We start from the raw sequence: 18,630 nt of genomic DNA, 5'->3' as shown, positions 1-18,630 counted from the left end.
GATTCAGAGAACAGTGTCAATCCCCCTCACTACTGTCCCCTACTACAACTACTTTCTTTCTTGCTCCCCCCACTTGAGTAGCTTCCTGTACCATGATGCCATGGTCAGTCTGCTCATCCACACTACAGACCTCGCTCTTGTCCATACAAGCTGCAAGAACCTCGAACTGGTGGCTCAATTGGAAGGGCTGGAGCTCCTCAACCCCCACCTTCTCGATCCCCTAACCTGCCTAACTCACAGTCACACCCTCCTGCCCCTGATCACTGGCCAAAACAGATGACCCTATATTAAGGGGTGTGACTGCCTCCTGGAACAAAGTGTCCAGGTAACTTTTCCACTCCCCGAAGCATCGCAGTGTCTGCAGCTCAGCCTCCAGATCACTGACTCTGAGCCGAAGCTCCTCAAACCACAGACACTATGGGTGTAGTTTCTATGGATTGGAGCGGCATCCAGGTGCTCCCACATACTGCAGTCGCAACGTATCACCTGTCCTGCCATTTTTTTTGTGTTAATTTAATTAAATTTATTTTTCTTAATTAACTTATAGTTCCACTGCTTACTGAACTCCTTCACTTATCAAACTCCCTTCTTCACACTCTGTGCCCTCCAACAGCATTCAGTGCAGACAAGCAGCACTGAGCATCCCCTGAATTTATACTCTCTGAAAACAATGATGTGTCAGCTTTACTAGAGCTCAGACACCAGTTTAAGCTAACTACCTAATTAACTAGCGACAGCTACCCTCAGAAAGCTTGTTTCAAACTGTAAGAAAGTAACTTGCCTCTTAAACAGTAATTTCAGATAATTGCAAAATGTAAACAAGACAAAAACTAGATGTCAGAGAGATTAACCTTTAAAATCCCCTCACTTACCAAACTTCATACTCTGTGCCATCCAGCAGCACTCAGGGGTTGGGGCTGGGATCGGAGGTCAGCGGGGTCTAACAATCACCCCGCCAGCTGGTGTGCCGGCTCCTCAACTCCATCCTGCCTCCTGGATGTAGGATCGGGGGCTAACAGGGCTATCCACCCACACGCAGCGGGTATCTGACACCGCTCATTAAGAGCCTAATTGAGGATAATTAAGGGAGGCCAACAGGAATTTTCCAATCGGCCTTCAGGTTCTTGTGGGCAGTGAGGGCCTGTTTAGGTGCCTGGAGGCAGCCTCCCAGCAGCAGACTGGGGTGGGGCCAATGCTCCAGGCAGGCCTAGAGGGCCTCCCTGCCTGTTGGATGCAGGAGCATCCGCCCTGTAGAGGGGTCCCCCTCCCCCACAGTGGCGGCCTGGCTGCAGAAGCTATTTTTTAATGAAAGATTTAAAAACGTTGGAGAGAGAGAGAGCGCCTGTTGAAGCACCCGTTACCTTAATTACTCTTAATTGCAGCCTGCTTCTCCTTTCAAGTTGCAAGGCCTCTAGCCCTCCAGCTTCAAGAGCCCGCCCGCCATTCTTAATTGGACAGAGAACCTGTCTCCATTCAGGGGACGCCCCGTTGAAAATCACAATGAGTGATGGCTTCCACCACCCCCCCACCCCCCCCCGACCCAGAGGTGGGTTTGGAACCCAGAACAGTCCTGAGCTCTTTTTCCCATCCCGGGAGGCAAAATCCAGCCCTAGAATCATCCACAATTCTCATGATTTTAACAAGGAGATAGAGAAAACTGGGAGGGGCGGTTAATCTTCCATCTGTGTACTTTTTAATATGCAGAAAGGCTTGTAACTTATGAAAGGAGGAGAAAGCAACTGAAAGACACTTGCAAAGAGAGATATTGACTGCCAGTAGCATTTTGGTATATTGCACAATATTTTTTTAATATAGTGCAGATGTAGAAATATATTGATTAAGACGATATAAAGGATTTAAAGAAATTACTTCACTAATATAATAAGAGTTCCGACTGTACCATAATATATACTTATGGGAAGATTTGGGATAATAAACATTGTATGAGGTTCTGTTCAGTGTAAGGATCAGTAGATGCAGATGCAGCAACATCTGGCTAATGTGGATGATGGAGGAGTAAATGATGCATCTGTCTGCTTGATATTTAATTATTACCTCTTTATTCAATTTCTGCGGGAAGAATGCTTGATTTGATAATAACTGCTTTTAATTTCTGTCTCGGAGAATAGATTCAATGCTTTTTATTGTTTCAAAGTGAATGGATTATGATTGCATTGCGAGAGGAAGAGTAGAAAGCGTAATTTTGGTCAGACAAATATGTCAGTGTGGCTGATGATATATTGTGTTTTGAATAGCGTTAACACAGGCAAGCCGATTGCCAGGGTTTCTACATGACTTCTCCTCTCTTCCCTCCTCTGACAGAAACATCCTACTGGGCACAGTCCCACAGCCAGCAGGCTGTTATTCACATTTGACACGTTCACAGAAAGAAAGAGCTTCCATTAATGACCTCAGGATGTGCCAAAGTGTTTTACAGACAATCAAGTGCATTTGATATGTAGTCACTGTTGTAATGCAGGAGACGTCAGTCGGAACCCAGCAAGCTCCCACAAACAGGAACGAGATGAAGGATCAATGCGTTTTAGTGCTGGTGGTTGAAGGATAAATATTGGCCAGGACACTGCTCTTCTTCGAAATAGTACCATGAGATCTTTCATGCCCATTGCACTGGATTTAGTGAAGCTGGTTGGAGCGGAAATGGAGGCATGAGGGCTGGAGAATCGTGTCGGATGCATTCGCCCAGAAATGTGGTGGGAAAACTCCAAGGCGGCGTTGCCACCCCGACGTGATGGGACTGTCATTTAAATTGTTGAGCAGATAATTATAATACATTTGCTTGTAATTGATGGCGATTGCTCTATCAGGTATCGCAGCAGCTCAGTATGTTGGGCCACCAGGTCACAGCATCAAGACAATGAATGAGAAGGTAGGTTACAATCCCCCACAGTACTGAGCTCCCAGTCGCACCCCTGCAGTTGTGAGGTGGCAACAGGCACAGAGTCGTACAGAGGAAAAAGAACGCAGCACAGAGGAAGAATTCTCTCTGGGGCTGGTATTGCATACCATCTAGTGGAGAAGCAGGATTGATGGAGTCCTTGAATAGAAAAGCTACCTGATTCCTTGGTCACAGGATGTGTGTTGGTTGGGCAGGACATGCAGCACTCGAACCCAGGATCCTAAATATTCCTTCTGCCAAAGGAATTGTCAGTCAACCATATCGGGCCAGATTTTCAAATGCTGGCAGGATTGGGACTGAGTGCAGACATGATTTAAAAATTGCAGTCCCGGTGGCCTTCTCTGGATTCCAATGCCTCTGGGACAGACTCCAATTTTTAAAGTGAGGGGTAGGGGGAGGAAACACGGAACCCGCTCACCTCCAATCGACGACCCATTCTAAAGGAACTTGTTAAGGAGCCAGGGAGGTCGGGATTGCAATTTTCAAATGGGATTCCAGCGAACTTGAACAGTCTGGTGCACATTAGTGCATGACTGTCAGGGTCATAGTGGGGCGAAGGGAAACTTTTTTTTTTGAGGTTGAAAGTTATGGGGTCCTCTTAAAACTTGCACCAGATCATGTGCATTACCTCAGGTTTGGTTGTTTGAACACCGTTTTATTCTTTTATGCTGAGCCCCTTAAGGAGCTGCCTGCTCTCTTCGGCAAGACAGCAGCTCGCCCCATCATGGCTGCCATCTGGCTTTGCCACTTGTGCTCTCCAGGCAGCTCCCACCTCCTGGAGATGCTCGGCGCCACTAATTGGGCCCTGAGCTTGCCTCCTTCCCAATTAGGGCATTAACATTGTTGAGAGAGCAGTTAATAAAGCGTACACTATCCTGGGCTTTATTAAGAGAGGCATAGAGTACAAGAGCAAGGATGTTATGTTGAAATTGTGTCAGACATTAGTTCAGCCTCAGCTGGTGTATTGCATCCAGTTCTGGGTGCCACATTTTAGGAAAGATGTGAAGGCGTTACAGAGGGTGCAGAGAAGACTAATGAGGCTGGTTCCAGAGATGAGAAACTTCAGTTATAAAGATAGTTTGGAGAAAGTAAGGACTGTTTTCCTTGGAGAAAAGAAGGCTGAAGGGAGAGTTGATAGAGGTATTCAATGTCATGAGGTTCTGGACAGAGTAGATGGGGAGAAACTGTTCCCACTCATGAACGGATAGAGAATGAGAGGGCACAGATTTATAGTAATTGGCAAAAGAAGTAAAATCGACATGAGGAAAATCTTTTTCACGCAGCGAGTGGTTAAGGTCTGGTATGCACTGCCTGAGACTGTGATGGAGGCAGGTTCAATTGAAGCAGTCAAAAGGGAATTTGATGGTGATCTGAAAAGGAAAAATATGCAAGGTTATCGGGAGAAGGCAAGGGAATGGCAGCAAGTGAACTGCTCATTCGGAGAGCCGGTGCAGACACGATGGGCTGAATGACCTCCTGCGCTGCAACAATTCGGTGATTCTGTGAACATTTCAAAATAGTGTTGCATGAGTGACTCAGTTGAGGCATGGGGTCGGGACCCAGAAATTATTGGGGGGTCGGATTCCTGACCTGGTTTTAAGAATCCAGCCCAATGTGTCAGCGCAGTCTAACACTTCAAAAAATAAATTAAATTCAGCAAAAAGCAAATGGTCACTTTATAAAAATAACAACAGTATGTAATGCGATTAAAAATGCTGAAGAATCAAGAAATAGTTTAGTAAACTCATGGGAATAACATTTTGAAATTTCTTTTTCTAACCCATAAGAATGAAGATACAATTCACTTCCATAATGTCAAACAGATTGATAAGTAAATTTTAACAGTTTTCCTTGACGATTTATCTATTTGTACATAGTGCTCACAAAGACACAGTAATTCACTTTATTCAAAGTGGAAAATAAACTTCTCCTATTGTACTGATGTGAAGGACATGTGGGACAAAGTGCTCAGAGCGGGTCAGAGTCTGTGCACAACTTGGTCTGGATGCCACTTGTCCAAGTGTCTTTTCATTTTCTCATGGACAGTTTGGCTAAAGTATAAAGGAACTAAATAGCTCCAGTTTATTGAATCAACTAAGGCCACAAGAGATTTATAGACACAGGCAACAATTGTTTTAAAGGTCATGAAGTTGTATTCGTAGAGAGATCCTGTAGCATTATAAAGAGATTCATTTTATTCGTAGAGAGATCCTGTAGCATTATAAAGGAATTCATTTTATGTAACCAAAGATCCAAGGGTAAATGCTTTTTAAATATAGCCTGAGTTAAACGGAATGTGTTCTTTCTGACTACATCCAAAACAGAGAGTGGAGTTGAGTTGCCTATGACGTGAAGTTTCGGCACAGCCCCTCTTCTCATCTCCCCTACTTGCATTCAATCTCACTTTTCACAGAAACTCTCCTAACCATACTCATGGCTACCATCATAACCTCCCCATCTCTCATCACCTCTCTGCTCCTGAGGTCTTGATCACCAGCAAGCCCATCCCTAACCACTTCCCTGTTTCTCTTTACGCCCTCATCTCCCTACTTTCTCCCAGCTCACCATCGGAATTTAAGAAACATTATCCCCACACTCCCAGAGTAATTTACTCACAACTCTCGCCTGGCCCCACTACCCATCATAACACCTCCCCTGTTGAGCTATTCCCATGGTACAGACCCATCATCTCGACATTCAAGTTACAAACTCAAACGTACCTGTAACAACGGTCTAGTCATTCATTGCCAGGATTGGTCCAAATACATTCCCAGTCACAACCACCCACTATTCCGGGATTATCCTGATGTGAAAAGGAACCTGAGACTTTTTGCACCTGGAAATGACTGCCACCTCCACACTCTCCTACAATATCTAGTGTGAAGAGCTCATTTCTTCATCTCGAAGACTGAGATCATTCATGCATTCCCTCCATCACTCTCACCACCTTCCCTTTCTCTCACCCTGCTGTTGTTCTCCTTCACATGATGTCCTGGGCTGGTGTTTCTGCTTTGGGTACAATCAGAGATTCTGACACAAATGACGCCCAAAATTGTGGCCATTTTGAAAAACTTTTCTCTCAGCTTTCTGCTCAAACTAATTTGCATATCACCAAATTCAAAATCTACCTGAATCGGTGGAATCGGGCAGCATTTTAAAACTTTACTTTTTTCCCCCAAAAAATTTTGCTTTAAAAAAATATTCCTTGCTATATTTAGGCATGATACCATTGTCCAATTTGCTTAATACAGCTGGAAATGGGTTTATCACAAAAAGTGTTGTATTGTGAGTATGCCGATTTTAAATGACTTAAAAAAATACAAAACTGTTTTCTCGTTACATTGCTGTACAGAAGGGAATTCCTTAGTAAAGTTTAAAAAAAAAATCATTCAAAGCCTTTCAGAGCATATCTTTGAGTGCCTTGCAATCAAAAGGTCCAGATTAATTTTTGAAGCCTCCTTGAAGGCCTGCATACAGGGTCAATTAGTGTAGACTCCCAACGCTGATTAATTCACCCTAGGGCTGTGGCCAGTTTTGGGGGAGGGGCCCGCTTCTAGCACATACTTTAAAAACTAGTGCAACACATTGTGGAAACTTGAGTTGCACTGAACACAATCTGTGCTTAAAACTCTGCTTTCTTTTACACCATTACGCCAATATCGGGGGTATTGTGCCAAATAAACCAGTGCAATCGCATGGAAACTCCAGGCCCCTGTCTCCAACCGGTACATGAATGTGATGAAAGAAAATGAATAAAGCATATTTTTAAAAATACATCTTATGATCTTCTGAGTCACTCACAGCTATGTCCCTGGGATTAAACTTTAATTCCTGGAGACTCCAGAACAATCCTGAAGGATTGGCAACCTTAGGTCCATGTTGATTTTACTTTTCTCTTTTAATTCTTTTAATTCATTGTGGGATGTGCGTGTCGCTGGCAAGGCCAGCATTTACTGCCCATTCCTAATTGCCCCCCGAGAAGGTGGTAGTGAACCGCCTTCTTGAATACATCTCAGCGGCTGGCTAGGCCAGTTCAGAGGGCAGTTCAGAGTCAACCACATTGCTGCGAGATTTAAATTAAGAGACTTCTGCCAATCATGATAAGGGGCATGATCTCATCAGTTGCTTCATTCCATAAGTGAAGTGCACCACAAACTATAATCACACCTAATACATGAATGAACTGAAAATAAACCACTTGTATTGATATGATAACTCACTTAGGAGTATAGGAACAGGAATAGGCCATTCAGCCCTTGAGCTTGTTCCACCATTCAATTAGATCATGGCAGATCCGTGGCTTAATTCCATTTACCTGCCTTGCTTCTATAACCCTTGCCTAAAAAATAAAATCTATCAAAGTTTTGAAATGTTCATGCAATCATACAAACTAGCAGCAGAAGCAGGGTATTCAGCCCCTCAAGCCTGCTCCACCATTCTATAAGATCATGGCTTTCTTGTCTCCCCCCGATACCCTTTGACTCCCTTGTTTGTCAAGAATCTGTCTACCTCTGCCTTGAAAACATTCAATGACCCTGCCTCCATCGCTCTCCGGGGAAGAGAGTTCCACAGACTCACAACCCTCTGAGAGACAAAACTTCTCCTCATCTCTGTCTTAAATGGGAGACCCCTTATTTTTAAACTGTGTCCCCTAGTTTTAGTCTCTCCCACAACATCCTTTCAACCCACCTTGTCAAGTCCCCTCAGGGCCTTATATATTTCAATAAGATCACCTCTCATCCTTCTAAACCCCAATTGACCCTCAGCCTCAAGAGCTTTTTGGAGGAGAGAGTTCTGGATTTCCTCTACCCTTAGTGTGAAGAAGTGTTTCCTGGCATCACTTAGCCTGGCTCTAATTTTAAGGGTATGTCCTCTTGTTCTGGTCTCCCTTACAAAAGGAAATAGTTTCTCTCTATCTACCTTATCAATTCCCTTAATCTTCTTAAACACCCCAATTAGATCATCCCTTAGTCATCTTCATTTCTGTGGCGAGTGTGTTCTGGTATGCACTTAGTCTCAATTAGACTTGTTGTTTATTATTCTCACCGATAAACAGATCAAACGCTTTGCACAATAAGTAATATTGCAACATCAATAAAGATAGACAAGCAGTGGTACATACCTCGGCTGGCAGTGTCCCACATTCAATGGGCATGGGTTTGTTGACCGTAGCACATATGTCTGCACATTCTCTATCGTCACGGTTGGCGAGAGTCTTGTATGGACGTAGGCACACCAGTTCCTTTGAAACAAAACAGGAAACTTAAGATTGAACTTGGAAAGGGTTCATGAACTCTTTCAACCTCCTGCACATTCCACAACAGGGACAACCTAAAAAGGCAAGACCAGCAGAGGTAAACATGGGGACAACTGAGGGATAAATGGCACTGGAGATCGGGACAGTCTTCCCTCCAAAGGACTGTGTTTTTTTTTTATTTGTTTGTGGGATGTGGGCATTGCTGGCCAGACCAGCATTTCTTGCCCATCCCTAATTGCCCTTGAACGGATTGGTTTGCTGGGCCATTTCAGAGGGCATTTAAGAGTCAACCACATTTGCTGTGGGTCAGGAGTCACATGTGGCCAGACCAGGTAAGGATGGCAGATTTCCTCCTCTAAAGGACCATAGTGAACGAGATGGGTTTTTACAACAATCAACAATGGTTTCATGGTCACCAGTAGACTAGCTCTTTAATTCCAGATTTATCAATTGAATTCAAATTTCACCATCTGCCTTGGTGGGATTCGAACCCATATCCCCAGAGCAGTAGCTTGGGCCTCTGCATTACTCTGTACCCCTAATACTGGAGGAAAGTTGGAACTTTCAAGACTGAGATTGATAGATTTTGTTGGGTGGGGGTATTAAGGGATGTGGCGCAAAGGTGAGCAAATGGAGTAGAGGTACAGACCAGGCATGATCTAACTGAATGGCAGAACAGGCTCAAGGGACTGAACAGAATCATAGAATATTTGAATGGTTACAGCACAGAAGGAAGCAATTTGGCTCATCAAGTCTGTGCTGGCTCCCTGCAAGCGCAACTCACCGAGTCCCTCATCGAAATGTCGCATTGCAATGGCCTCCTGTTCCGATGAACCTGCTTTCCTCTGCCTTCATTTTGCTGAAGAAATTTCAAAAAAGCTGAGCTTTTGTTCGACTAAGACCCGGTTTTTCTTCAATTAAGCATAAAATAAGGAAGAACTGATTGCTTTCGATTAAGCTGCCCGATTGTGCCGGTTCATGGAATATTATCCATTTGTGATGATCTAAATGAATTTTAGTGGAAACTTGATCTGTAAGCTAACCAGCACGATTTCAAATGCATTTTAGGTGCAGTTTTCAGATTGCGTCCACAGCAGAAACTCTAAGCTATTTAAGTTATCTAAGTTAAGTTATTTTTAAAGATAGCTGAGGTTTTACTTTACCCTAGTTCTCTCTCCCTTCGTCAGATACAGGAGAAATGCCGTGAACAACAGATGCCCCTCTACATTGCTTTCATTGATCTCACCAAAGCCTTTGACCTCGTCAGCAGACGTGGTCTCTTCAGACTACTAGAAAAGATCGGATGTCCACCAAAGCTACTAAGTATCATCACCTCATTCCATGACAATATGAAAGGCACAATTCAACATGGTGGCTCCTCATCAGAGCCCTTTCCTATCCTGAGTGGTGTGAAACAGGGCTGTGTTCTCGCACCCACACTTTTTGGGATTTTCTTCTCCCTGCTGCTTTCACATGCGTTCAAATCCTCTGAAGAAGGAATTTTCCTCCACACAAGATCAGGGGGCAGGTTGTTCAACCTTGCCCGTCTAAGAGCGAAGTCCAAAGTACGGAAAGTCCTCATCAGAGAACTCCTCTTTGCTGACGATGCTGCTTTAACATCTCACACTGAAGAATGCCTGCAGATTCTCATCGACAGGTTTGCGTCTGCCTGCAATGAATTTGGCCTAACCATCAGCCTCAAGAAAACGAACATCATGGGGCAGGATGTCAGAAATGCTCCATCCATCAATATTGGCGACCACGCTCTGGAAGTGGTTCAAGAGTTCACCTACCTAGGCTCAACTATCACCAGTAACCTGTCTCTAGATGCAGAAATCAACAAGCGCATGGGTAAGGCTTCCACTGCTATGTTCAGACTGGCCAAGAGAGTGTGGGAAAATGGCGCACTGACACGGAACACAAAAGTCCGAGTGTATCAGGCCTGTGTCCTCAGTACCTTGCTCTACGGCAGCGAGGCCTGGACAACGTATGCCAGCCAAGAGCGACGTCTCAATTCATTCCATCTTCGCTGCCTTCGGAGAATACTTGGCATCAGGTGGCAGGACTATATCTCCAACACAGAAGTCCTTGAAGTGGCCAACATCCCCAGCTTATACACACTACTGAGTCAGCGGCGCTTGAGATGGCTTGGCCATGTGAGCCGCATGGAAGATGGCAGGATCCCCAAAGACACATTGTACAGCGAGCTCGCCACTGGTATCAGACCCACCGGCCGTCCATGTCTCCGTTATAAAGACGTCTGCAAACGCGACATGAAATCGTGTGACATTGATCACAAGTCGTGGGAGTCAGTTGCCAGCATTCGCCAGAGCTGGCGGGCAGCCATAAAGACAGGGCTAAATTGTGGCGAGTCGAAGAGACTTAGTAGTTGGCAGGAAAAAAGACAGAGGCGCAAGGGGAGAGCCAACTGTGCAACAGCCCCAACAAACAAATTTCTCTGCAGCACCTGTGGAAGAGCCTGTCACTCCAGAATTGGCCTTTATAGCCACTCCAGGCGCTGCTTCACAAACCACTGACCACCTCCAGGCGCGTATCCATTGTCTCTCGAGATAAGGAGGCCCAAAAGAAGGTTCAATTGCACTGAAGGACGTGTCCATTATAATACAATAAATTTGTACCTCAGAATTAGTACAGGGCCTTAAAGAGTTGAATTTCCATGAAGGATCATCCGACATAGCTTCAGTACAAAACCCTAAATGCTATTCGCGCTGTTTCCACACAACTTCTGTCCAGGAAATATTTCCATTCCCCATTCCACAAAAATGCAACCTATAAATTTCCAATCCTAGGAATTATCGTCTTACCTCAGTGGTTTTTACAGCAAGTGACTGAACACTACACATGCAGTTTAAACCTTATGTGCAGCATGTGCTGTTAACTGGACTGGGCGATGGGGCTGTGCATTTGGCCTCAGTACCCTGGGAAGTGGTGGGGGGAGGGAGGGAATCATCCAGGGTTCCACTCCTGATCACTGTCCAGGCACTTTTGTTAGAAGTGTGCATGTCAGGGTGTGAGAGAGCAGGACTGGTCTTAGCTGAAGTGCCCCCCACAGTCAAATAGCCTGTTGTTGAGCACAGTCACAGCTGGCGCATAAGGAGCGTCCATTTGGACACTTGGGTGACCAGGGTATCTGGAGCTGGAACTCCGTAACGAGTAAGGTGGGGGGGGGGGGGGGGGGGGAGGGGAGTAAATTAATCAAACAGAAACATATTTCTCAACCCTAGGGATTCCTAAAGAACGTCACAAGCATCTTTCAATGTTTACTCACGAGTGAGTTTTGCATATCTTTTGAGAAGCTGTTCCATCGTTTTAGTTGTGTTCATGCACCCACTGACCAGCAGATGGTAGCATCTTACTGCACAAACCAGGTAGGTTCCTTTGGCATTGACTGAAATTTCCGTGTCTGGGAGTAACCATTTGTGCTTATTCTCACTCTGAGTGCATCCCAAACTCATGCCTAGAGTAGCAGGACAAGTGAATGCGCTGTCATATATATCACTGTACTTAATGCTGAGGCACTGCTGAAATTGCCTATACGAAGTATTGCATAGTGCTGTGGGTTAGAAATCTATCTTTAATAAATATTCTTCAGTCCTTACTAGCCAAGAAAGAATTTACACGTGTACAGCACCTTTCATTACCCCACGACATTCCAAAACAAGGATAGGCACCAACATGTTGCACCATGGACATGTGACAAAATTATTGACTCAGCCACAGACTTGGGGGCAATTAATCAGTATATAAGGTGTATAGCCAACTTAATGCCATCAAAACACAGTCCGATTTAAAACACATTTCTTCCTTTTACCTGGCACTTTTTTTGCTTGCACAAGTAATCAATGTCTGCCCGCACACTTGACATAACAAAGCAGATAGATGTCCATCTTGCAAGAGTGGTCTTGATCTCTTTCTCTCCCCTCTCTGTGTCCAACTCTCTTCTCCCTTTCTCTCTCTTCCCTCACTGCATCCCTCTCTCCCCACCCCCCTGTGTACCTCTCTCCCCCTCTATGTGTCCCTCTCTCCCCCTCTATGCATCCCTCTCTGTGTCCCCGACTCTCTGTGTCCCCGACTCTCTCTCCCATTGGACAGTGCCTCCTGATTGATGGCACCATCTTTCCATAGAGTCCCACCTCCCCCGTGCTCCTATTTGATGGAGGTCCACACACAGGCAAACCAGTCACACTTTTGATTGGTGGATTGGCTGACTGGATGCAAAACATCGGCGGGCCGTAAGACCTAGCCCGATGATCCCAATGATCCCAATCCTTTGTAATTACTTTCACTCCTGGTAATTTTAAATGTCTTGCTCCAAGCCTTTAAACTTGTGTTTTAAAATAACCTAGCTGCTAGCTTATTCTAAAGTACAAGTTTAATGGCTTGGAGCAAGACATTAAAAATTCCCACGGACCTCAAATTTTTTACCACGGACACTGGTGTCTGGGTGCAGACACGTTGCCAACCCCTGTTCCAAAATGCTTTACAGCCAACGTAGCACCTTTGAAGTGTAGGCACAGTTGTGATGTAGGAAACACTGTAGCCAATTGCCGCACAGCAAGATCCCCAAAACAGCAATGTAATAACGACCATCTAATCTGTTTTATTGATGTTAGTTGAGGGATGAATGTTGGCCAGGAAACTGAGAAGAACTCCCATGCTCTATTTTGAATAGTACCATGACATCTTTTACATCTACCTGAAAGGGAAAATGGCTGTGTGTGCTGTGACCTCAGGTGTACAGGCTAGAAGGAGCAGTTTTGATGAAGATCAGGCAATACAGAGGCTGCCCACATACACTGAGGGGAGGCTGTTGTCAGCAAGGTAAGTCCAGGAGAGGATGGTCAAAAGAGCAAGGGAATCCAGGCAGCAGGCCCAGTCCTGCCCCACCTGCACCCATGGGTGGTCAATCCTCCCCCTCTCCCCACCTCACCACACGAAAACATTTCATCGGGATTCTATGTACCTCATTTATTTCGCAATTATGATTGAGGCTCCCTCTGGGCCCCTTAGGCCATAAAAAGCAGCAGTGTTAAAATGGAGTGAGAAACAAAATCACTACATTTTAACAGCTCCCCCATTGCTGGCTCACTGTGATGACCTCCAAGGTCAAATAGCCCATCTACACTTACTAGCTCGACTCACATATGAAGAATAACCATTTGGAGAAGGTGTCAGAGAGGCACTGACACCCTGTGACACTGGATCTGAGCGAGATCAGTGTCTTCACGAGAGGAGAGGAGAAAATTAGCAGAAAGGAATGGAAGAGATGAAAGTGAAAATTTGTTCTGTCTCTGGAGAAGTAACAACTTGTGTTTATATAGCTCCTTTAATGTAGTCAAACATCCCAATGCACTTAACAGGAGCATTACCAAATAAAATTTGACACCAAACCAAATATTAGGGCAGGTGGCCAAAAGCTTGTCAAAGAGGTAGGTTTTTAAGGAGCATCTTAAAGAAGAGAGCTAGAGAGACAGAGCTTAGGGCCCTAGCAGCTGAAGGCCACCAGTGCTGGACCAATTAAAATCAGGGATGTGCAAGAGGCCAGAATTGGAGGTTTTCGGAAGGTTGTAGGGCTGGAGGAGGTTCCAGAGGCAATGGAAGGATTTGATTGATTTTATTGACCCATTCATATTTTCTCTGAGGAGGTGCTGGTGGGCCTTCTCCTTGAACCACTGCAGTCCTTGATGAGTTAGATAAAAGAATTAAGAGCCAAAATATCCACGTTTGACGATGACACGAAGTTAGGTGGCACAGTGAGTGGTGAAGATGAGAGCAGAAAGTTGCAAAGAGACGTTGATAGATTAAGTGAGTGGACTAAACTGTGGCAGATGGAGTTCAATGTAGGGAAGCCTGAGGTCATCCACTTTGGACCTAAGAAAAATAGATCAGAGTATTTATAGTAAGAAGTGAAAACTGTGCTGAGCAGGGAGATTTAGGGGTTCATGCACAGGAGTCAATTAACATTAGTGGACAGGTCAAAAAAAATTTTTTAAAGGCTAATGGAATTTTAATCTTTATCTCAAGGGGGGCCTGGAACTCAATGGAATAGAAGCTGTTAGTTATATAAAGCCCTGGTTAGACCTGCGTTCAGTTCTGGGCATCGCACCTCAGAAAGGATATATTAACTTTGGAGCAAGTGCACTGCAGATTCATCCTTTTTCCAGGGCTAAAAGGATTAAATTATGAGAACAGTTTTCATAGACTAGGCTTGTATTCCCTTGAGTATTCAAGATTAGGGGGATCTAATTGAGGTTTTGAACATGACAATAGGATTTGATAGGGTAGAAAGAGAAAAACTATTTCCTCTGGTGGGGTAGTCCAGATCAAGGGGGCATACCCTTAAAATTAGAGCAAGGTTGTTCGGGAGATGTCAGGAAGCACATCTTCACACTAAGCGTAGTGGAAATCTGGAACTCATTTCCCAAAAAAACTGAGTTAGATTTTTGTTAGGCAGGGATAATAAGTGTTACAGAACCAAGGTGGGTAGATCGAGTTAAGATCTAATTGAATAGCAGACCAGGCTCGAGGGGTTACTCCTGTTATATGGTCCTAAAAAGCTTCATGGGATGTTGGCGCAGAGGCACACCGTTTTTGAGCTTCAACGTGCTTTGCCATGGAGTATGAAGACCAGAGCTTGTGTTTCTCTTCCCCATCTACTGATCTCAGCAAGCCATTGTTGGGGAGTTGCTGACTGGAGGCTGTGCACACACCCAAGGCAAAAGCAGGGAACCACCCTGGATGGCTTTGCACTTCTCATGGGCGACTAAAGTCCTGCAATGGAAGAGATTTGGAAGCTAGGGGTAAGGTAACACAGGGGTTACGTAACTGGACGAGTAATCCAAAGGCCTGGAATAATGATCCAGAAATATAGGGCTGAATTTTATCAGCAGACCGAGCTCCGTGGCAGCACTCTGTGTAGTCTGCGGCCTTCCGACACGGAAGTGCCACCACACAAGCCCCCGTGATAAATATGCATGGGGGCTCATTTAAGTGGAGAGGCAGAGTGGCTGGCCCTGATGAAGAAGAGGGGGCGACTGCCACGTCCCCGGCAACGGCGTCTGGCGCCACTGCGCTGGTGCCGGCACCATTTTTAAAGGGCTTCAAGCCCTTAGATGAAATTGTAATATTTAAAGAGGAATTTGTGCACATTTGTTGATAAAATTTATTGAAACCTGGTGGCCCTTTCAACCTCCCCCTCCCCCAATGTCTGTTTTAGGGCCACCGACCCTGAATAAACTCTATTGCCATCGCAAACTTTCCCCACCAACCTCGTGACATTTGCCCTTCGCCTTGGAACTCCAACGGTGTTCTGAAGGAGCACGAGTTTCAGCCGATTGGCCGTAAAATCGGTTTGGGACAGCCGCCGGCAGCAGATAAGTTCATTTGCATTTTAATTTATCTGATTTCAATATTTTAATATTGAAATATTAAGGCCTCGCTGCCGCCGCTAAAATCTGGTGGGTCCTTCTCGGCATTGTGGGTCATGGCAGGCCACTCTTGCTAGCATTTTACAGGCCTCCCCGCCACGACCCACGGCGTCGAGGGACTGGTAAAATTCAGCCCATAAGTTCAAATTCCACCAGAGTAGCGGTGGAATTTAAATTCAATTAATTCAATAAATCTGAATAGAAAGCTAGTATCAGTATGGTGACCATAAAGCTACCAGATTGTCATAAAAACCCATCTGGTTCGCTAGTCCCCTGCCGTCTTTCCCCATTAACATTCTGTGGGTTACTATTGACCAGAAGCTTAACTGGACTAAACATATACATACTGTGGCTACAACAGCAGGTCAGAGACTGGAAATTCTGCAGCGAGTAACTCACCTCCTGACTCCCCAATACCTGTCTACCATCTACAAGGCACAAGTCAGGAGTGTGATGGAATACTCTCCACTTGCCTGGATGGGTGCAGCTCCAACAACACTCAAGTCGCTCAACACCATCGAGGACAAAGTAGCCCGCTTGACTGGCACCTAATTTACGCCTTTAAACATTCACTCCCTCCTTCACCAATGCACAGTAGCAGCAGCGTGCATCGTCTACAAGATGCACTGCAGCAACTTGCCAAGCCTCCTTTGACAACACCTTCCAAACCCGCGACCTCTACCACCTAGAAGGACAAAGAACAAAGAACAAAGAAAATTACAGCACAGGAACAGGCCCTTCGGCCAAGGGCAGCAGTTGCATGGGAACATCATCACCTGCAAGTTCCCCTCTAAGCCACACACCATCCTGACTTGGAACTATATCGCCGTTCCTTCACTGTCGTTGGGTCAAAATCCTGGAACTCCCTTGTTAGCAGCAGTGTGGGTGTACCTACACAACACGGACTGCAGTGATTCAAGAAGGCTGCTCACCACCACCTTCTCATAGGCAATTAGGGATGGGCAATAAATGCTGGCTTTGCCAGCAATGCTCACATCCCATGCCTGACTATATGTAACGCTAGAGCCACAGCAACCTCTTGACTGCCCTCTGAAATGGTCTAGCAAGCCACGCAGTTGTTTTCAAGCAGGCAGTTCACTACCACCTTCTCAAGAGCAATTATGGATGGGCAATAAATGCTGGTCTTGCCAATGATGCCCACATCCTATGAATGAATGAAAAAAGATGATTGCCTGTCCACATACTCAGCATGTGATGGAATATGGGAAATAGAAAATAAATGGGAAGAAAACAAATTTGCTTCTCAATCATAAAATAGAGCATGGCTCATGCAGTTGAACCACGTAGTTTTCAATGACACAACATTTTCTCATGTGCACTGTCCTGCATCTCTTCAAACGTTTTTTTTAGAGTGTTACATCAATGTTATATGATGCCTCTACAAATCTCACATTTTCAGTGATTAGTGAGATTTCTATTGTTAGATCTGTACATAGTTTTTGAGGGAAGGAGGGGCATTCAACTTTAGATAAAAATCAGCAGTTAGAACACCAACAGTCTTCCCGTTCACTAGTCCGGGACTAGTGATGTCAATTGTGGCATCCCAGTGCTACTAGACCAAGGACTGAGCATCAGAACTTCCTGCTCCTTATGATTCAGTGCCACACTGCACAATATGTTTAGTTGTTGAGTCATTTGGGGTTTATATACACTCTCACATTGAGAATTAAACTCTAAAACATACAAGATAAAGCACTGATAATGTTTCTTACATATGTGCCTATATATGGATGACAGTAAATAAAATGTGAATAATACAGAGTGCAATGCAGGGACCTCACTACACATGGACAAATAGATAGGGATTGTTAATACAGATAGATATATAGAGAGAGATACTTGTAGATTGTTTAGTACGGAGAGAAGCAGACAGGTAAAGATATGGAAATATGATTCCAGATTGCTAATTACAGTTGGATAGTGAAATAGAGAGATAACCTGAATACAACATGCCCTGTTATATAAAGTTTTCGTTGCACTTACTTTCCCCTGGCTGTTTCAAAGTTTGGTTTTCTGTTTCCAGGCTTGCTGTAGAAAGGAAGTTTCTGACTGGAGCTGGATTTATAGACATCACCTTCTGCATTGTAATCCACCTGCCTTGGAGATCTGTTACCAATAGACACACTGTTGGAAGATGCATTTCTAATCATCTCCTTTTCAAGCCCATTGCTCCCATTTTCTGCTGTGTTAAAATTGTTTCCATTCTTGGTATTCCCAAACGGTGTTGACTCTACTGGGGATTTTGCATCAAGAACCCCACCGCAAACTTTCAAAAGAGGGAAGACTATCCCTAAAACAATGAGGCCTCTCATTTTTACTGAATTGAAAATAACGTTTTGTCCTTGTGAGTAACACATCTCTGAGTGGGGATCTCCTGCTCGCACAAGGCTGCATTAACAGGATGAGCTTGCTCCTTTGGCAGCTTTTATGTCTTGTTAGAAAGGAAACAACATCTGCATTTTGGAAATGACATAAGGAAACAGAGGGGCCCTTCCCAGGAAATTTGAAAAAAAAGGTTGATGCTGTTTCTGTAAGGCCAATTGAAAGAAAATATCATTGATTTTGTGAGGGAAATGAGGAATTTTATTCATGTTGTTACATCAGAGATGAAAGGTGAAGATGTTCAAGTCCCTTTTTGTCTGAACTGCAGCAGCCTTTTGGAAATCAAAATGTATGAATAATGTTCTTGATGAATTTAGGTAATTATTCTAAATCTAAAAGACAGAAATCTAGTTTCTCCAAGGCTCACTGCTGTCTCAGTCGCACATAGATCAGTTCTTTTTCAAATGTTTGGAAAATGGACCAGCAGTTCATGGGGAAAATGAAATTTGGAGACAATAGATTCTTGAGTTGGGAGATGCACAACTTGATGGAGTAACTTTTCACCTGAGCGCCTGGCATAAAATTGGTGTTTGTGGATGGACTGCCCATTCTAGAAACTGGCTGATTTGAATTTCTGCTGAAATCAATGAAGAGGGTGGAGAGAT

The 18,630-nt window shown here is 44.6% G+C and overlaps 1 protein-coding gene across 1 annotated transcript in view; it reads right to left on the bottom strand.

The window, feature by feature from the left end:
* LOC137376922 (multimerin-1-like) overlaps positions 1–18,045 on the bottom strand; it is a 69,211-nt gene extending 51,166 nt beyond the window's left edge. Inside the window, exons 1-2 of the mRNA XM_068045880.1 lie at positions 17,627–18,045; positions 8,040–8,159 (exon numbers count right to left, since the gene is read on the bottom strand). Coding sequence (XP_067901981.1) covers positions 8,040–8,159; positions 17,627–18,000 — 494 coding nt within the window. The 5' untranslated portion in view covers positions 18,001–18,045. The remainder of the gene's footprint in view (positions 1–8,039; positions 8,160–17,626) is intronic.
* Between the last annotated feature and the right edge of the window lie 585 nt (positions 18,046–18,630).

The sequence above is a fragment of the Heterodontus francisci genome, chromosome 1 (genome assembly GCF_036365525.1).
Source record: "Heterodontus francisci isolate sHetFra1 chromosome 1, sHetFra1.hap1, whole genome shotgun sequence".
NCBI classification, from domain to species: domain Eukaryota; kingdom Metazoa; phylum Chordata; class Chondrichthyes; order Heterodontiformes; family Heterodontidae; genus Heterodontus; species Heterodontus francisci.
Note: the sequence above shows the minus strand (reverse complement) of the source record. Positions and strands in the feature narration are given on the sequence as shown.